The sequence below is a fragment of the Myxine glutinosa genome, chromosome 2 (genome assembly GCF_964187855.1).
Source record: "Myxine glutinosa chromosome 2, kmMyxGlut1.1, whole genome shotgun sequence".
In the NCBI taxonomy this organism is placed as follows: domain Eukaryota; kingdom Metazoa; phylum Chordata; class Myxini; order Myxiniformes; family Myxinidae; genus Myxine; species Myxine glutinosa.
In genome coordinates, this window is record NC_136262.1 from 260,329,056 (window position 1) to 260,346,291 (window position 17,236).

The following is a 17,236-nucleotide window of genomic DNA, read 5'->3' on the forward strand; positions in this document are numbered from 1 at the left end:
TGCATTTCCGAGATATGGTTGCGGACGCATGCAGGGATGGACAGACGAGACCCAATCTATAAGCCCCCGTTTTGGACCAAGTCCAACGGGGGCTAATAAACCTTTAAAAGATGAGAAAGCTGTTCGATCTATCTGCTCCCCTTGCGTACGTGGTCAATTTTTGCTCAATTTGGGTGACCTTGGGGAAGGTAAAGAGTAGAATAATTGAGCGCAGTAAGATGATTAGAAATCGTTCGGCCGTTTCCTGGGACAATGAATCCTGGTGCTGGGGAAAATCAAGTTAATGGGCCTCAGATTTGACAATATATATTCAGGAAACACCGAGAATTGACAAATTAAAATTAGGTATAACTATAATTATTAGTCATTTGTTTACTTACTTATTTATAATTCATTTTTAAAAGCTGTTTATTTCACCTCTAATATTATTACTATCCTAATTAATATGTGGCATATCCTAATTGATACCTGTGCCCATTAATATGTATGACCTTACTACAACAACGCAACAAATTGTTGTTTCATTTCACAACACAACAAATTGTTTCATTACTGTACATTCAAATTGTCTGGAGTCTACTCCGACCTTCATATAACTCGCAATGATGATGGATATGATGGATATAAACATGAAATGTAAGTTGTCAGAAAATCCTTTTCTTTCTTTTTTCCTCCTATAGATTTTTTTTTGTTATTTCGTGTTCAAATGACCATCTTCATTGTGAATTATTGAAGGCTTCAAGCTCGCATTGAAAAAGCGGCTACGGTCTGCTAACAGCTTTAATAAAAGGGTTTTGTTTTACTCGAATGTTGCTTTTAGTCGAATGTACTAAAAGCAACATCCTCAGTCTTCTTCTTCTTCTTCTTTTTCTTCAACGGCCACAATTATTCCCACGTTCTTGTGAGGTTGCCTGGGGGAAGCTTGATCCAAGCCTTTCACAAACCTGACCTAACATTCGACTAAAGTTAGGGCAGCAATTAGCAATTTGTTCAAAGTGCCGGCGATAACTCGCCTACTGTTCACAAAGATATGCTCTCCTCTCCAAGAAGTTCTGTCACTCAAGCTTTTGGGTCTCACTATCTGCCATGATCTTTCCTGGGAAAACCACATTTCAAATCTGGCCTCCAAAGCCAGTCGCCGACTGGGCATCCTCCGTCGTGCAAAGTCCTTCCTTGGCACACTTGAGCTCCTCACCACATACAAGGCTTTCATCCGCAGCTCAATGGAATACTGCTCTCCCCTCTGGGCTGGTGCTCCTGCCTCACACCTAGCTCGTCTTCACGCTGTTGAAACCAAAGCATTCAGAATCATTGGAATCTCCCGCGATGAAGCTAACTCCAAGGGCCTCTCACTCACTCACCGCAGGCAGGTTGGTGGTCTTTCCGTCTTCTACCGACTCCTCTCTGGCCTTGCTCTCCCAGCTCTCTCTGTGCTCTGTCCCGCAAATATTCCTACAGGTCGCACAAGATCTGCCTGCAACCCTCTTATGGTCAAATTGCCAAAATCAAGACTCTCTGCTCACCTTCACTCCTTCATTCCTCTTTTCTCCCGCCTCTGGAACAAACTCCCTCACTCTCTTCAATCCCACTCCACCCTCCAGGTCTTTAAAACAGCTGTTCACCACCATCTCTTATCTTCCCCCATCCAAAACCTTGATCTTTTCTACCACCGCTAATTTCACCCCAATTCCACTTTTTTGAAATACCAACTTCTGTCCTGGAAGTCCTTGGTGTCCTTGTGTTTTATACTTCTCCCTCCCCCCCCCCCCTTCCCACGCCTCCGCCCCCCAAGCCCTCTCCCTTCCACACATCTCCCTGCTCTCAAATGTTGTGTTTGTGTGCTTCCCCTTCTCTCCCCATCTTGTTTTTCTGCTCCCTCTTTTTATATATTTTGTTTGTCTGGTTGATTTGTTTGTGTAGTAAATGTTAGCTCTTTCACGAGCCTCGATTCAGTATACAAAAAATAAAAATAAAAAAAAAGGGCACCATGGGATCTTTAACGCCCACCAAATAATACCGGCAGAGTAATTTCATTTTCTTTTTCCCTAGAAGCCTTGCAGCAATGCTGTGACCTGTCTCAGCTCTGGTTCCGAGAGTTCTTCCTAGAACTTACCATGGGCCGTCGAATCCAGTTCCCCATCGAGATGTCCATGCCGTGGATTCTCACCGATCACATCCTGGAAACCAAAGAGCCTTCGATGATGGAGTAAGATGTAATAGCACTGGCCTTGGGTCATTGTGTAATGCAAGCTTCATTTCCCTTTCATGATGCTCGCTTGCTTGATGATGATGCTTATTTGTGAGCCGGTGTGTACCCCGGTTAGAATAGGTACACTGTATCCCTGCGTGTCGTAAGAGGCGACTAAAAGGGTTGGCGTCAGGAAGGGCATCCGGCCATAAAAAATTGCCCCAAAAAGGGAACCATGACAATTACAACATGGGTAATGAACGTAGAGCAGCAACGAAGGCTGGAAAGGGTGGAAATGCGAATGGTTCCATGGATGTGCGGAGTATCGTTGAGAGAGAGGAAGACAAATGATGAATTGCGAAAGTTGATGGGAATTGAGCCTGTGATGGATGCTGTGAAGAGGAACAGGTTGAGATGGTTTGGTCATGTGTTGAGGAAGGATGAAAGTGACTGGTTGAGAAGAGTGATGGAAATGAATGTGGAAGGAAGTAGAGGACGGGGAAGACCGAGAAAGACTTGGCTAAAGATGGTGGAAGAAGAAATGCGGGCAAGGGGGTTAACAAGGAGAGATGCAGAAAATAGGGCAAAATAGAGAACATTGTCATGGGGACCGCAAGGCTAACCCCCGCTCTAGCAGGGAAAATGGCCTTAAAATGTACTTAGAATGCCAGTTGTTGTTTGTTTTTGTTGATGCTCGCTTGCTTCTTGCCACTTAAATTGTACAACAGCTATATAATATTAATTGTACAATATTCTCTTGGTTAGATGAAGCCCATCAGACTGATTTTGATAATTGCAAAAGAATGTTTCTCATTGTAATTTGATAATTTTCATTATTACAGTTTTTGATTGTGAATTTAGGCTCATGGTGAGTTATACATGCATCACATGTAGAATGAGAACGTCACACGGTAGAGCGCATACCTCCGCCAGGCTGAACACTTTACGTTTTATATCCCACCGATAGGCCTGATCTGGATTCGGACCTGAACCAAAATCCAGTCTGCATGTTCTTGTCCCCTGACTACTCATCCACCAAGTTTTCTCATAACCCGTCCATAATTTTTGAGATATCATGTTCTATATTGTTTTTGGCCATTTTCTTTTATTTTATTTTATTTTATTGAAGTTCGCTCTAAACAAGGCTGAAAGGCACTAATTAGTAAAGGGCTACAAAGAAAAAGGAGAAGAAGAAGAAGAAAAACTGGAAAACCTTCAACTATCTGTCTTTCTGTCTTTCTGTCTTCTACCGAGTCCTCTCCGGCCTAGCTCCCCCAACTCTGTCTGTGCTCTGTCCCCCAAATATTCCTGCAGGTTGCACAAGATCTGCCTGTAACCCTCTTATGGTGAAATTGCCAAAATGAAGACTCTCTGCTCACTTTCACTCTTTCATTCCTCTTTTCTTCCGCCTCTGGAACAAACTCCCCCACTCCCTTCAATCCCACTCCTCCCTCCAGGTCTTTAAAACAGCTGTTCACCACCATCTCTTATCTTCCCCCATCCAAAACCTTGATCTCTTCTACCTCCGCTAATTCACCCCAGATCCACTTTTTTGAAATTCCGACTTCTTTCCTGGAAGTCCTAGCAGTGTCCAGGTGTTTTATACCTCTCACATCCCCCACCTCCCTTCTCCACGCCTCCTTCCCCCCAAGCCCTCTCCCTCCCACAAATCTCCCGATGTTACTGCTCTCAAATGTTGTACTTGTGTGCTTCCCTCTCTCTCCCCATCCTGTCTCCCGTTTCCTTTATCTTATGTTTTATGTGTCAGTTTGTCTTTTTGTGATTAATGTTAGCTCTTACACGAGCTTCGATCTTGTATACAAACAAAACAAAAAAAACTAGGCCTGAAACAAGGAAACCTCCGTGCACCGTTGGTGGCAGAGGTAACAATAGCATTAGTAGACAATGGACAAATCAACACAGGGTATGGGGTTTTTGAACCTATGATCCCAGCACCACTATTCTGATTGCAGAAATATTAAAAAGCATGGGATGAATAAGTAGTCTGCTAGTGTAAAGGTTACCACTCACATGGACATGCCACCACTAGAATCACTAAATCAAATGTGTCGCACAAGTGACTGAAACCTCGCATGATAACTTTATTTAGCACAGATGCAATATGCTTTGAAAGTCAAAAAATAAAATCTTGTTTCCATGCGATGTTGTCGTCATAAACCTTTTATGCACCGACCCTCATGCTCGCATAATAGGACACGGTGTACTTGCTGTGGCAGTGCTATTTCTGCAACATAAAACAATAACACAGCAGGGTCGAAAACGGAATCTTCATTTTTTGATGGAAAGCTTACGGTAACACAGCACAGGTAGAATTATAACAGAATTTAAACACCATATATATATATACGTATATTTATTTTTCGTATACAAGGTCGAGGCTCGTGTAAGAGCTAACAATGATCACAAAAAAGACAAACTTAAACATAAAACATATGATAAAGGGAGTGGGAGAACAAATATGTATGAATATGACCATGTATGAATATGCGGCACTACATTAAAATGCCGTTTATGATGTTTTATAGGACAACACGAGGTTGTTAGGCCATCTCAGAGGTCGCACGCTTCCCTTTGAGCTATCTATTCTGGGTTTGATCACCAACTCGACTATAAACTGTCATCCTGGTGTTTTTCACAGGCATTGATTTGATGAGGGCAGCATGCATCCGATTGAATGTCAACATGGGAACCATCCGTCCATTAGCTTTGCTTGCTGCTGGTGAACCTGATATCCAGCACGGTCTTTCACACAGTGTGCATTCTTCACCAGCTTCTTGTCCAAATTCTAAATCCCTGCACCAACAACTACTGATGGGAATGCAACTACAAACCACCTAGTATATTGTCTTACCCACGAAGCTGCATCAACAGTCCCTGACACACTATAAACGGAATTATAGCAATCTGATTTATTATAGCAATATTAATACAATCTGATCTCCTAAGGCCTAAGCATTGCATTATAAAATAAATTTGGACACAGGAACATGGTGAAAATACAGAGACTATAACGCAAAAAACCATTACCATAGGCTATACAGAAACTGTGGTATACAAAATTCCTGCAAGGCATGAAACATACAAACATACATTCGTTTTACCAACCTTTAATACATATATATATATATATATATATATATATATATATATATATATATATATATATATATATATATATATATATATATATATATATATATATATATATATATATATATATATCAGTTACTATGCGATTTCATACCATCAGTGGTGAACCGCCATTAAGGTATCCCATCCAGCTATGCTGTACCTTAATGGGAGTACCGTCTGCCACACCGCACATTATCTCTGGTATCCACTCATTATATGAAATCGCCTGGATGCAGCCGAGAGCAACCAATCCAAATATATCTTCAGTTCTCCAGCTTTCAATGAGCGCACGTAATGACGTATAGTAACTGCATAGTAAGTAAGTAATTATAAGTAATTCGTATGGTATAGTAAGTAATTCACCACTGATGGTATGAAATCGCATAGTAAATGGCATATAATCGATAGATTTTCAGAGTCATAAGTGTATGCAGGACTCACTGCGTTGCCCTGATGAGCCCCAAAAAGGGGGAAACCAGGTCGGTAACTGTGAGTTTTACATACACTTATGACAGTATCTGAACTAAGATCAAAATTCTGCTCTGTCGGCGGGTTCTCTTGAGAGCTTGACAGGCAGAGCGTATGTACATGGCAGTGACGTCATTACGTGCGCTCATTGAAAGCTGGAGAACTGTGTGTATATATATATATATATATATATATATATATATATATATATATATATATATAACTCCATGGTAAGATCTCCAACCTTTAATTGAACAAACAATGACAACGTTTCGATTAACAACATGTGAAGCCACACGCCTCCGTTAATCGCGTGTGGCTTCACATGTTGTTAATCGAAACGTTGTCATTGTTTGATCAATTAAAGGTTGGAGATCTTACCATGGAGTCATTTGGATTTACTCCCAACCACAAATCTTTGCATATATATATATATATATATATATATATATATATATATATGCGTGTTGTCAGGAAGGACATCTGGCCACAAAAAACACACCGACGAATAGCCGAACCAGCTTTATTCCCGAGGCGACGTCCCAAATTTTTGGAGGTTGCGCACGCGAGATGGAGTCTGTGAGACGTTTATCTTACGAAATGAAAAGAAACATGGGTTTATTCCCAAACCCATGCAAAAACCACAGCAAGTTCAACAAATAATTGAATGGAAATAAAGCAAGGGGTGAAAATGTCGAAATAAATGTTGAGATAAATTAAATTCCTAACTGAGGTACCTCCTCAGTTTGATATCATAAACTCTTCAGTCTTCTTCAGTTAACTGAGGTACCAATTGGGCCAGAGCACACACGTGCTCAAATACGATCACACAGGGGAAAATTAAATAAAACCCCTGTTGTAAAAAATCAAATCCACAACATTGTCCTAATGGTAGGTTTAATTCAGATTCGATCTCTGGCAACACCTGTAAGAAATAATCAAGCCTTGTATCAGGATTACATAATCATGGAGGTGTCAAGCAATTAGCAATCAATGCAAGCAAGCCTGGAACATCTAGATATACGCACCATTCGAGTATACACTGTCACACAGATTAAATGTCACAGGAATGATTCGGAGCGATGTTCGTCCGAGTTCTTATAGAAGCCTCTCAGTGGTTGGAGAAAGCATAACACCTGGGTTCAACTTGGATACAATTTCATTACATTCTCCCCGCTGTTAAAACTACACTTCCGCTAAGGCAGGAATCAAGCTAGCAGCATATAGCAGCAGAATAATAGCAGTGAGCAGCAGTTGTCCGTCCATGTCAGTCGGTCCAACCATAGCGGTCGGGGCGGGGAATCTCCCTCCCGGCGCGGGTCCAGAAACTACCGGGTACTACATCCCCAAGACCGGAGTCCCCTGCGTCGGAGTAGCCGCCTAAGTCAGGTGACGGCGGTGGCACCACAGGGCCTACAGGTTGTGGAGCGTTTAGCGGTGAGGATGCCGGCAGATACTCCATAGGTGGATCGACGGGAGAGTCCCTGGACTCGTAACCTGGTTCGTCAATTTCCCCGCATGGGGCCAGGTGGCGTACAGAGACTGTCGACTCACGTCCATCAGACATCAACACACGAGCGTGCTCGGGATTAGCTTGGAGTACCTGCACCTTATCCACTAGTGGGTCATACTTACTCATGTGAACTGCACGTTTGAGGAAAGCCGGTCCCGGCTCAGCAAGCCAAACCGGTAAAGGTCGGGTACTACCCAAACTCCTCGGGTGATAAAACATCCGTTCGTGGGGAGTTTGATTGGTAGCCGTACACAATAAAGTCCTGATCGAGTTCAGTGCCACGGGTAGCGACCAAGCCCATTTGTCTAGGCCTCGGCCGAGGGACTTAAGACTCAGTGTAACGGCTCTCCATATAATGCCATTAAAGCGTTCGACCTGTCCATTCGCCTGCGGCCTATACGGAGTAGTATAGCTAGAAGGGACATTATGCTGGAGTAAGAAGTTCCTCACTTCCTGGGACAAGAACACCGCGCCTCGATCGGTATGCACATAGGCCGGATTCCCAAACATAGAAAACAAGTTCTGCAGGCACTGGATAACTGTGGCGGCTGGCATATCTACGCACGGGAAAGCAAAAGGGAATCTTGAGAACTCATCAACGATCGTGAGTAGATAACGAGAGTTACTCGAAGCCGGCGATGCCGGCAGTGGTCCTTTGAAATCCATCGCCAATCTCTCCCACGGCCTAGTGGCTTGGACCAGCCACCATAGGAGGGTTGTAGAAATGCGGTTTGAGTTCAGCACATACAGAACAAGTGCGACAGAGCTGACGAATATCCTCAACAGAGTAGGGCAAGTTACGACTGCGCACAAAATGAGCGAAACAGGTCACCCCGGGATGGAACAAGGTGTCATGCAAAACGCGCAGGTCCTCAAAAGATGTGAGGCTCGCACACATCGCCGGCCGCGATAAAGCGGCGGCAACCAGGTTATCCCACCCAGGGCGATAATTGATTGTGTAGCAGAAATCGGCGAGCTCGATCCGCCAGCGAGTTATTTTCTCATTCTTAATGCGTAGAACATGTGTCATACATAAAAGCAACGCTCTGTTGGTCCGTGATAATTTGGAAGCATCGTCCGAGCAAATAGGGACGCCAACGCCTGATCGACTCGACGATGGCATACGCCTCCTTTTCGACAGACGAATGTCTCCGTTCAGCGGAGGAGAGAGTCCGTGAAAAGAAGGCCACAGGGCGCCCCCCTTGAGAGAGGGTTGCAGCTATCGCATGATCCGACGCATTGCTTTCCAAAACAAAGGATTTATTTTCGTCAATCATCGCCACAGCGGCACCAGCGATGTCGGACTTAAGGCCATGAAAAGCGGCCGTGGCAGCGAGACACATGGGGAACGCATCGCAATCCACAAGTGGGTGGAGCTTCGCGGAGAAATTTTGAACCCACTTGGAATAATGAGCAAACAGTCCGAGAGCACGCTTCAACGAAGCACGATCGCAGGGTGGGGCCATGTCGAGCAAGGGTCGCAGACGCTCCTTATCCGGAGCGACAGAGCCGTGGGTTACAGCGCACCCCAGGAGATCTATCGTGCAAGCAGAGTAGCGACATTTAGCCTCATTCATAGTCAAGCGATACCTATGCGCGACCTCGAGGAAGCTTTTCAGATTAGCATCATGATGTTCCTGGTCATACCCGCAAACCGTGAGATTATCTGGATAAACGAAGACATCGGTCAAGTTCTCCTTAGCGATGAGGTCGTCCATAGCCCTCTGAAAACACGAGACCCCGTTCGTGACCCCGAAAGGTAGCCGGGTGAACTGGTATAATCTCTGACCTGATTCAAATGCAGTATAGATGCGATCTGCCACAGAGATGGGGATCTGATGATACGCACTACGCAGATCGGGAGTGCTATAGACCGAATACTGTGCCACCTGTGGAACCAGGGAGTCCATTCCCGGGAGTGGGTAGGCGTCGAACTGGGTAAACCGATTAATCGTCTGCGACTAGTCGATTACCATGCGTTTGTGATGCGATTCGCTTCGTACCACCAGAACTTGGGCCCGCCATGGCGACAGACTAGGTTCTATGATACCTTCCTTTAGTAGCTGCGCCGTCTCTTCCACAATGAATTGCGTGTCAGCTCATGAGTAGCGTCGCGATTTAACCGCGACAGGTGTACAGTCCATGGTCATATTGGGGAGTAGCGACAGTGGCTCAATTTCCATCCCTGCAAGAGCACACACAGCAAGAGTATCAGTACCACCAAATTCCATTTCCAAACGTCCATGTCGTTTGAGGAAATCATGTCCGAACAAAACTTCTGCACATAATGCTGGTAAGACCATTAAATGCACATCCGGAAACATTCGACCCTTAATTACAAGCTTGAGTCGACAGTCCCCTTTTGTGCTAAGTCATAGCCCCTGAGAGGCCATAAAGATTCTGCATCTTGTCCTAAGAATCCGCCATCCATGTTTCTGCACAAGCCGAAGATCCACATAACTATCCGTGGATCCCGTGTCGATTAAAGCATTTGCAAAAATTCCTTCAATCATGAGTGGGATTATAGCACGAGACAGGCCAGGTGGCCCTGTAGTTATCGAATCGTCGAGGGGAGGCGCTCGAGCCTCGCGTGTGGATCCGACGCCAACTAATGTCTTTCGTGCCGTTGAATTCGTTTGTAGGCCAGTCGTGCCGCCTCCAGAGGGCGCTCGTGCCACGCGCGTAGATCCTAGCTTTCGTGCAGTTAAAGTAGCTTGTAGGTCGATCGTGCCGCCTCCGGAGGGCGCTCGTGCCACGTGCGGAGTTTCGAAGCCAGCATTCACCTATCGGGTGGCCGATCCCGGAAGTTGGCAGGTGTCGGAAGAATTCCTGTCAAGGACGGTCGCACCGCGTACTGAAGTGATTGTGACACTTGTTTAGTCGGCGCGGCGAGTCTCATCAAGGTCGAGCTCTCAGCTCGGGGCCCACGGACAGGGGCGATCCCCATCAAGGTCGGGCGAGGCGCGCCGTGCGCCGTTCATACCGCGGGCTCGGAGATAAGCACATTCATCGTCGAGCTCGCTCGCTTGCCTCGCGACGCTTGGCAAACTTTTGCAAAATGTCCCGCCTTTGTGCACAAATGACACTTCGCGTCCTTAGCCGGGCAAACTGACCTGGGATGAATCCGGTTCCCGCAGAAATAGCACTTAGCGTTACTTCCTGGCTTGGGTCCTGCTGCAGCAGCCACCGTCAAGCCCGGATCGGGATCCTCGAGAGTATCCGTTGTCCCCGATTCCGGCGGAGGTGCCGAGGCGGCATCCTCGATCTCGGCGGTAGCTCTCTCCGGTCGGGTCTGTCGAGATATCCCCGCAGTGACGAATGGGCGTTCATACGTGTCGGATTGTTCCCGTGCTTCGGTGTACACGTGAGATAACCGAAGGGCTTCTTCTAGGGTCGTCGGGTTCTTCAAGTAGTCTTTGTCTGACGACCGGCGACCTTAGACCTGAGACGAAAGCATCGCAGGCAAGGTCATCGCAGACTTGTTCATGGGTGCGTACCACAGGGGTACTTTCCTTCTGTAGGCGTCGGAGGTCTTGAGCAAATTGATCTAAGGTCTCCGTGGGCTGTTGTCGACGAGACGCAAGCAAATGTCGGGAGTAGTCCACGCTTCGTTTTTTTATGTAGATACGCTTCAGCTCAGCCACAGCATCATTGAACGTCTCACATTGTTCAATGGTCATATACACAGTATGGTGCACCTTAGATTGCAGCACAGCGAGCTTCGTTTCATCGGTGACTGCCTCCTGGGCATTGAACTGGTTATTCAAGATTTTCAGCCAATGTGTCAGTTGGGCGGCCGCGTCCGTCGCCTGCGGATCTGCACCGAAGACAGGCACTTGGATCATCTTATGAGCCATGCCGTACTCGTTTGGGTCTCGTACTCGTTCGGGACGAAGAGACGAATCTGAATTAATTGTTGTAAAAAATCAAATCCACAACATTGTCCTAATGGTAGGTTTAATTCAGATTCGATCTCTGGCAACACGTGTAAGAAATAATCAAGCCTTGTATCAGGATTACATAATCATGGAGGTGTCAAGCAATTAGCAATCAATGCAAGCAAGCCTGGAACATCTAGATATACGCACCATTCGAGCATACACTGTCACACAGATTAAATGTCACAGGAATGATTCGGAGCGATGTTCATCCGAGTTCTTATAGAAGCCTCTCAGTGGTTGGAGAAAGCATAACACCTGGGTTCAACTTAGATACAATTTCATTACAACCCCTTCAGCCGGCACTTAGCTTTGGCCTCAATTAGTTATTTTGATGAGGTTGGCAGTGGCTGTTGAAGATCAAGGCTTGAAGCTCAAAGCCTCCCTCCGACGGGTAGCTCAAAATGGCGGCAGCGTTGAAAGTTGCCCTGATGGCGAGCTTATGAGGACGGCCTCCTTTTTTTCTCCACCTTTTCTTTTATTGTTGCCACTGTGGGGGGAGGCCAGCACGACCCCCATCACCCCTGCAGAGCACCATCACTAAAACCTCCTCATGCTGGTGCCCAAAGAAAAACCGCTCTCCTTTTCACATACAAAAAAAATGGCCAGCGTCTTGTTTGATCAGAGAGAAAAAGCGTAAGCCGCTGCTTTTCTCCTCAAAGCCAATCGTATCGTTCGCATCTTAGTTCGCCCCACCCACATCCCATGGTCAAATCATGTCTCTCGGGGCGTGGCCTCACGTCTTTTCTTGATAGCCCATTTCCCTGCCTCTCGTGGGCGGGCTTTTACCTATTAGGTCCTTTAGGCGGGGCTTAGTCCGTGAACCTGCTTGCTTGCAGTTGGTGGTAAATGTTGTTTAAAGGTGGCTTTGCATGGCTGGCCTTGTCAGCAAAAACGTGAGGGGAAAATTACAGAGGGAAAGCACACACTGGGGAAAACTAGCCTTAGACCCTACCGATAATTAGCACAACACCACCCCTCATGTGGTGCACACATAAACAACCTTGAGCTACAGTTTCCCTACTTACTGTACATCGAGATTTCTCCTACACGTCCACGGTCCATGCTACTTCCTATACAGTGTTACCTTTCCTCTGGTATTCTTTCATTCTTTCACCTACACCCCATAAACGTGTGTGTGTGTGTGTGTGTGTGTGTGTGTGTGTGTGTGTGTGTGTGTGTGTGTGTGTGTGTGTGTGTGTGTGTGTGTGTGTGTGTGTGTGTGTGTGTGTGTGTGTGTGTGTGTGTGTGTGTGTGTGTGTGTGTGTGTGTGTGTGTACACATAAATAAATCATATATGATTTTAAAATGTTGAGGTCTAGTGATAGTAATTGGAGAACTCATTCCATCTGGCTGCCATACTACCAAACTTGCTAGTTTGATAATAAAGCATCATTGAGCCAATTGTGTACCCTGGTTAAGAATAGGTACACCGTATCCCTGCGTGTCATAAAAGACGACTAAGGGGGTTGGCGTCAGGAAGGGCATCCGGCCATAAAAACATTGCCTCAAAAAGAGAACCATGACAATTACAACTACATATGGGCAGGGTACAGCCCAAAGTGGAGATCGGTTTCTGAGGTTTGGGACATGGAATGTAGGGACAATGACAGGGAGATCAGGAGAAGTGGTGGAAGTATTGGTCAGAAGAAGAGTAGACATATGTTGTGTGCAAGAGACGAGATGGAAGGGAAGTGGTGTGAGAATGGTGAAGGGTAGGCAGGGACAGAAATACAAGTTTGTGTGGCAAGGGTGCCTGGAGGGCGTGAATGGTGTTGGTGTCCTGTTTTCTGAGGAGTTTGTGGACAGTGTGGTGAGTGTGACTAGAGTGAGTGATAGGTTGCTGATGGTGAAAATGATGATTGGAAAGCTCTTGGTGAACGTCATCTCGGGATATGCTCCGCAGGTTGGTCGAAGCGATGAAGAAAAGGACAAGTTCTGGTGTGCGATAGAGAAGCTGATGGAAAACGTGAAAGATGAGGAAGTTGTTGTGATAGGAGGAGACCTAAATGGACATGTGGGAAGGAGTATGGACGGTTTTGACGGAGTTCATGGGGGTTACGGATATGGTGTGAGAAATGGAGAAGGTGAAAGGATTTTGGAGTTTGCTGATGGAGCTGATTTGTTGATTTGTAATACTCAGTTCCAGAAAGAGGATAATAAGCTTGTTACATACACGTCAGGTGGGTCGACGACAACCGTTGACTACCTGATGGTGCGTAGGCGAGATAGGGGGCACCTCCGGGACACAAAGGTGATCCCGGGGGAGGAGGCTGTTTCACAGCACCACTTGGTTATCTGCGACGTAAGGGTGAAAGGTGCGAGGAGAGCTCGGCGGGTGAAGTACCAACCGAGAATGAAGGTGTGGAGGTTGAAAGAGGTGACAGTAAGGGAGGCATTAAAAGAGAGGCTGAGTAGGGTCGAGGATGATGTGGTTGAGCTTGAAAGTGGTTGGATGTCAATGAAAGCTAGTCTTGGGAGCCGGTGGTGAGGTATGTGGATGGACAAAAGGACCACCGAGGCACTCGGAAACATGGTGGTGGGATGATGAAGTTGGAAAGAGGATTGACGTGAAGAGGAAGAAGTTCAAGGAGTGGCAGAAGGCGAAGGGTACGGGAGCAGAAACAGCAGAGCATGAAAGTTATAAGGCAGCCAGGAAGGCTGCAAAGAAAGAGGTAGCAAAGGCGCAGGAGGCATGCAGGAAAATGTTTGGAGAACGCTTGGATTCGGAAGAGGGTCAGAGAGCGGTATTCAGGATTGCAAAGCAGATAGCGAAAGAGAGGTGTGATGTGATGGGGGTGAGTTGCTTGAAGGATGAAGTGGGACAAATCGTTGTCGACCCAGATGGAATTAAAGGAAGATGGAAAAGATATATGGAAATGCTGTTGAATACAGAGAATGAATGGGATGGCAACATAGAGAGTAACCCAGTTTTAGGACCGGCAGAGAACATAACTGAGAAGGAAGTTGAGGAAGCGATAAAAGCAATGAAGGGTAGAAAAGCGGGAGGGCCAACGGGAGTTGTGGGAGATATGTTGAAGGCAGCAGGAAGTTGGGGTGTGAAGAGAATGACAGAGATCTGTAATCTGGTGGTGAAAGAAGGCCGCATTCCAGTGGATTGGGAACTGAGTACCCTCGTCCCTCTATACAAGGGGAAAGGTGACCCTCTGGAGTGTGGCTCGTACCGAGCGATAAAGTTATTGGAGCATGGAATGAAAGTCTTGGAAAGGGTGTTGGAGAGGAGGATAAGGAAGAAAGTGAAGATCGACGAAATGCAGTTTGGATTCATGCCAGGAAGAGGAACGACAGACGCGCTTTTCATTGTGAGGCAGTTGCAGGAGAAGTACATGGAGAAGAGGAAGAAGTTTTTCTTGGGTTTGTTGATCTGGAGAAAACATTCGATAGGGTTCCACGCAAAGTATTGACATGGGCATTGAGGAAGTTAGGAGTGGAGGAATGGTTGATCAGAGTAGTGATGGCAATGTACAAAAGAGCGCACACAGCTGTAAGGACGAAGGACGGGAACAGTGGTGAGTTTGAGGTGAAGGTGGGAGTGCATCAGGGGTCGGTACTAAGTCCACTACTATTTGTAGCTGTGATGGAGGTGCTGGCTCAGAACGTAAAGGAGGGTTTACCGTGGGAGTTGTTGTATGCAGATGATCTGGTGTTGATTGCGGAAAGTATGGATGGACTGAAGGAAAAGATGAACACGTGGAAGGAATGTATGGAGACAAAAGGTCTGAAGGTGAATATCGGAAAGACGAAGGTGATGGCAAGTGGTAAAGCATGTGGTGAGGTGGAAAGAACTGGGAAGTGGCCCTGTGCTGTGTGTAGGAAGGGTGTCGGAGTGAACTCCATTCAATGTACAATGTGCGCTGAGTGGGTTCAACAAAAATGTAGTGGTCTGAGAGGGTCATTAACCAGTGCGGCAGCTACATTCAAGTGTAAAGTGTGCACAGAGGGAGCTGCAGATGGAGGAAATGTTGAGTTGGATCTTGGAGACGGCGTGAAGCTGGAAGGTGTGAAAACATTTTGCTACCTCGGAGACATGCTGAATGGAGAAGGTGGATCAGACTCGGCAACGGTTGCTCGAGTGAGATGTGCATGGAAGAAGTTTCGGGAACTGAGTGGCGTGCTGATGAGGAGGGGAGTGTCGTTGAAGCTGAAGGGAAAGGTGTATGCTGCATGTGTGAGAAGTGTTATGATTTATGGGAGCGAGACATGGGTAATGAACGTAGAGCAGCAACGAAGGTTGGAAAGGGTGGAAATGCGAATGGTTCGACGGATGTGCGGAGTATCGTTGAGAGAGAGAGAGGAAGACAAATGATGAATTGCGAAAGATGATGGGAATAGAGCCTGTGATTGATGCTGTGAAGAGGAACAGGTTGAGATGGTTTGGTCATGTGTTGAGGAAGGATGAAAGTGACTGGTTGAGAAGAGTGATGGAAATGAATGTAGAAGGAAGCAGAGGACGGGGAAGACCGAGAAAGACTTGGCTAAAGATGGTGGAAGAAGAAATGCGGGCAAGGGGGTTAACAAGGAGAGATGCAGAAAATAGGGCAAAATGGAGAAGATTGTCATGGGGACCGCAAGGCTAACCCCCGCTCTAGCAGGGAAAATGGCCTTTTAAAATGCATGTTGTTGTTGTTGTTGTATTGAGCCAGTAAATTTAAGCAAATTGGGGTTTTGGAGAGGCCTTTACACACATGTTTAACCAAGTCAAATACATGTTAGCTGTTTTTTTTTTGCTGTTTTTTTTAAAGCACGAAGCACTATATATAATCCCTCCTTACATCACCCATAAAATTTCAGTTTGAAAACTGAAACGTGAACTTGTTTTTCCTCCTGGTGTTTATATCGGTGTAATGCATTCAGCACAATTAATTTGGTTGTTGATGATGTTCATAGATGGTCAGACATTTAACTCACATGTCCTTTTAAGACTTTTAAATGCCATATCTACCTACTATGCCTGTGCCAGGTACGTTCTTTATCCTCTGGACTTGTACAACGATGCCGCACACTATGCCCTGACTAAGTTCCGCAAGCAGTTCCTGTATGATGAGATTGAGGCTGAGGTGAGACGGCGGTAATGTGGGTGGATCAGGTGGTCATTTTGACCAGAGTAATAATTGTATACTGCTCTCTGAAGTGAAGGATTTGGGGTGACAGATTTTGTCACCAAATGATTGGATAGGTTTTATGCTTTGTCCACAACTACAGCTGTACCTGTGCCGAGCCTACCCCTTTATTCTATCTTCCCCAGGTGAACCTATGCTTTGATCAATTTGTGTACAAGCTTGCAGACCAGATTTTTGCTTATTACAAGGCTCAGGCAGGCAGGTGAGGTTTCCACCTGACATCCCAGTCTTGATGTCGTTATAGCTCCGCCCACTTTGTACATCATGGCCTTTACCTGCCCTGTGAAGTCCAACTGTGATGACCTGTTATTTTATTGCTATGCACAGCGTATTACTGGATAAAAGGTTTCGCACCGAGTGTAAAAACCATGGTGTGGTGATTCCATATCCTGCATCCAATCGCTATGAAACCCTCCTCAAGCAGAGGCACGTGCAGGTACACTTCACATTCCTGTTGTAATTATTATAGGTTATAAATGGCAGTTTCCTTATTGCTTCTTAATGAAGTGAATATAAAGCTCCTGTTCCTGGCGTTTATTGCTCTTCTGTCTCTTATTGTCCAGAAACGATCCTCACCTGCCAGGTGCATAATAATTATCTACAAAGGTTTTCTATTAATATTACAATTTTATTCTTCATTTCTACTTTGTGGATCATTAATGTTTCCTCCCTTGGCATCTTTCCTCCAGCTGTTGGGTCGTTCCATCGACCTCAACCGACTGATCATGCAGCGTATATCAGCAGCAGTCTACAAGTCCTTAGACTTGGCCATTAGCCGGTTTGAAAGTGAGAACATCACGTCCATTGTGGTACGTCCGTCCGTAATATACATTTT

The 17,236-nt window shown here is 45.9% G+C and overlaps 1 protein-coding gene across 3 annotated transcripts in view; it reads left to right on the forward strand.

Annotated features, from left to right (window-relative positions):
• Positions 1-17,236, forward strand: part of LOC137420612 (cytoplasmic FMR1-interacting protein 2) — a 108,698-nt gene that overhangs the window by 60,488 nt on the left and 30,974 nt on the right. For all 3 annotated transcript variants that reach the window (XM_068105820.2, XM_068105822.2, XM_078772491.1), the window contains exons 17-21: positions 2,050-2,206; positions 16,242-16,338; positions 16,527-16,603; positions 16,729-16,837; positions 17,091-17,210. In XM_068105820.2, the coding sequence (XP_067961921.1) occupies positions 2,050-2,206; positions 16,242-16,338; positions 16,527-16,603; positions 16,729-16,837; positions 17,091-17,210 (560 nt within the window). The remainder of the gene's footprint in view (positions 1-2,049; positions 2,207-16,241; positions 16,339-16,526; positions 16,604-16,728; positions 16,838-17,090; positions 17,211-17,236) is intronic.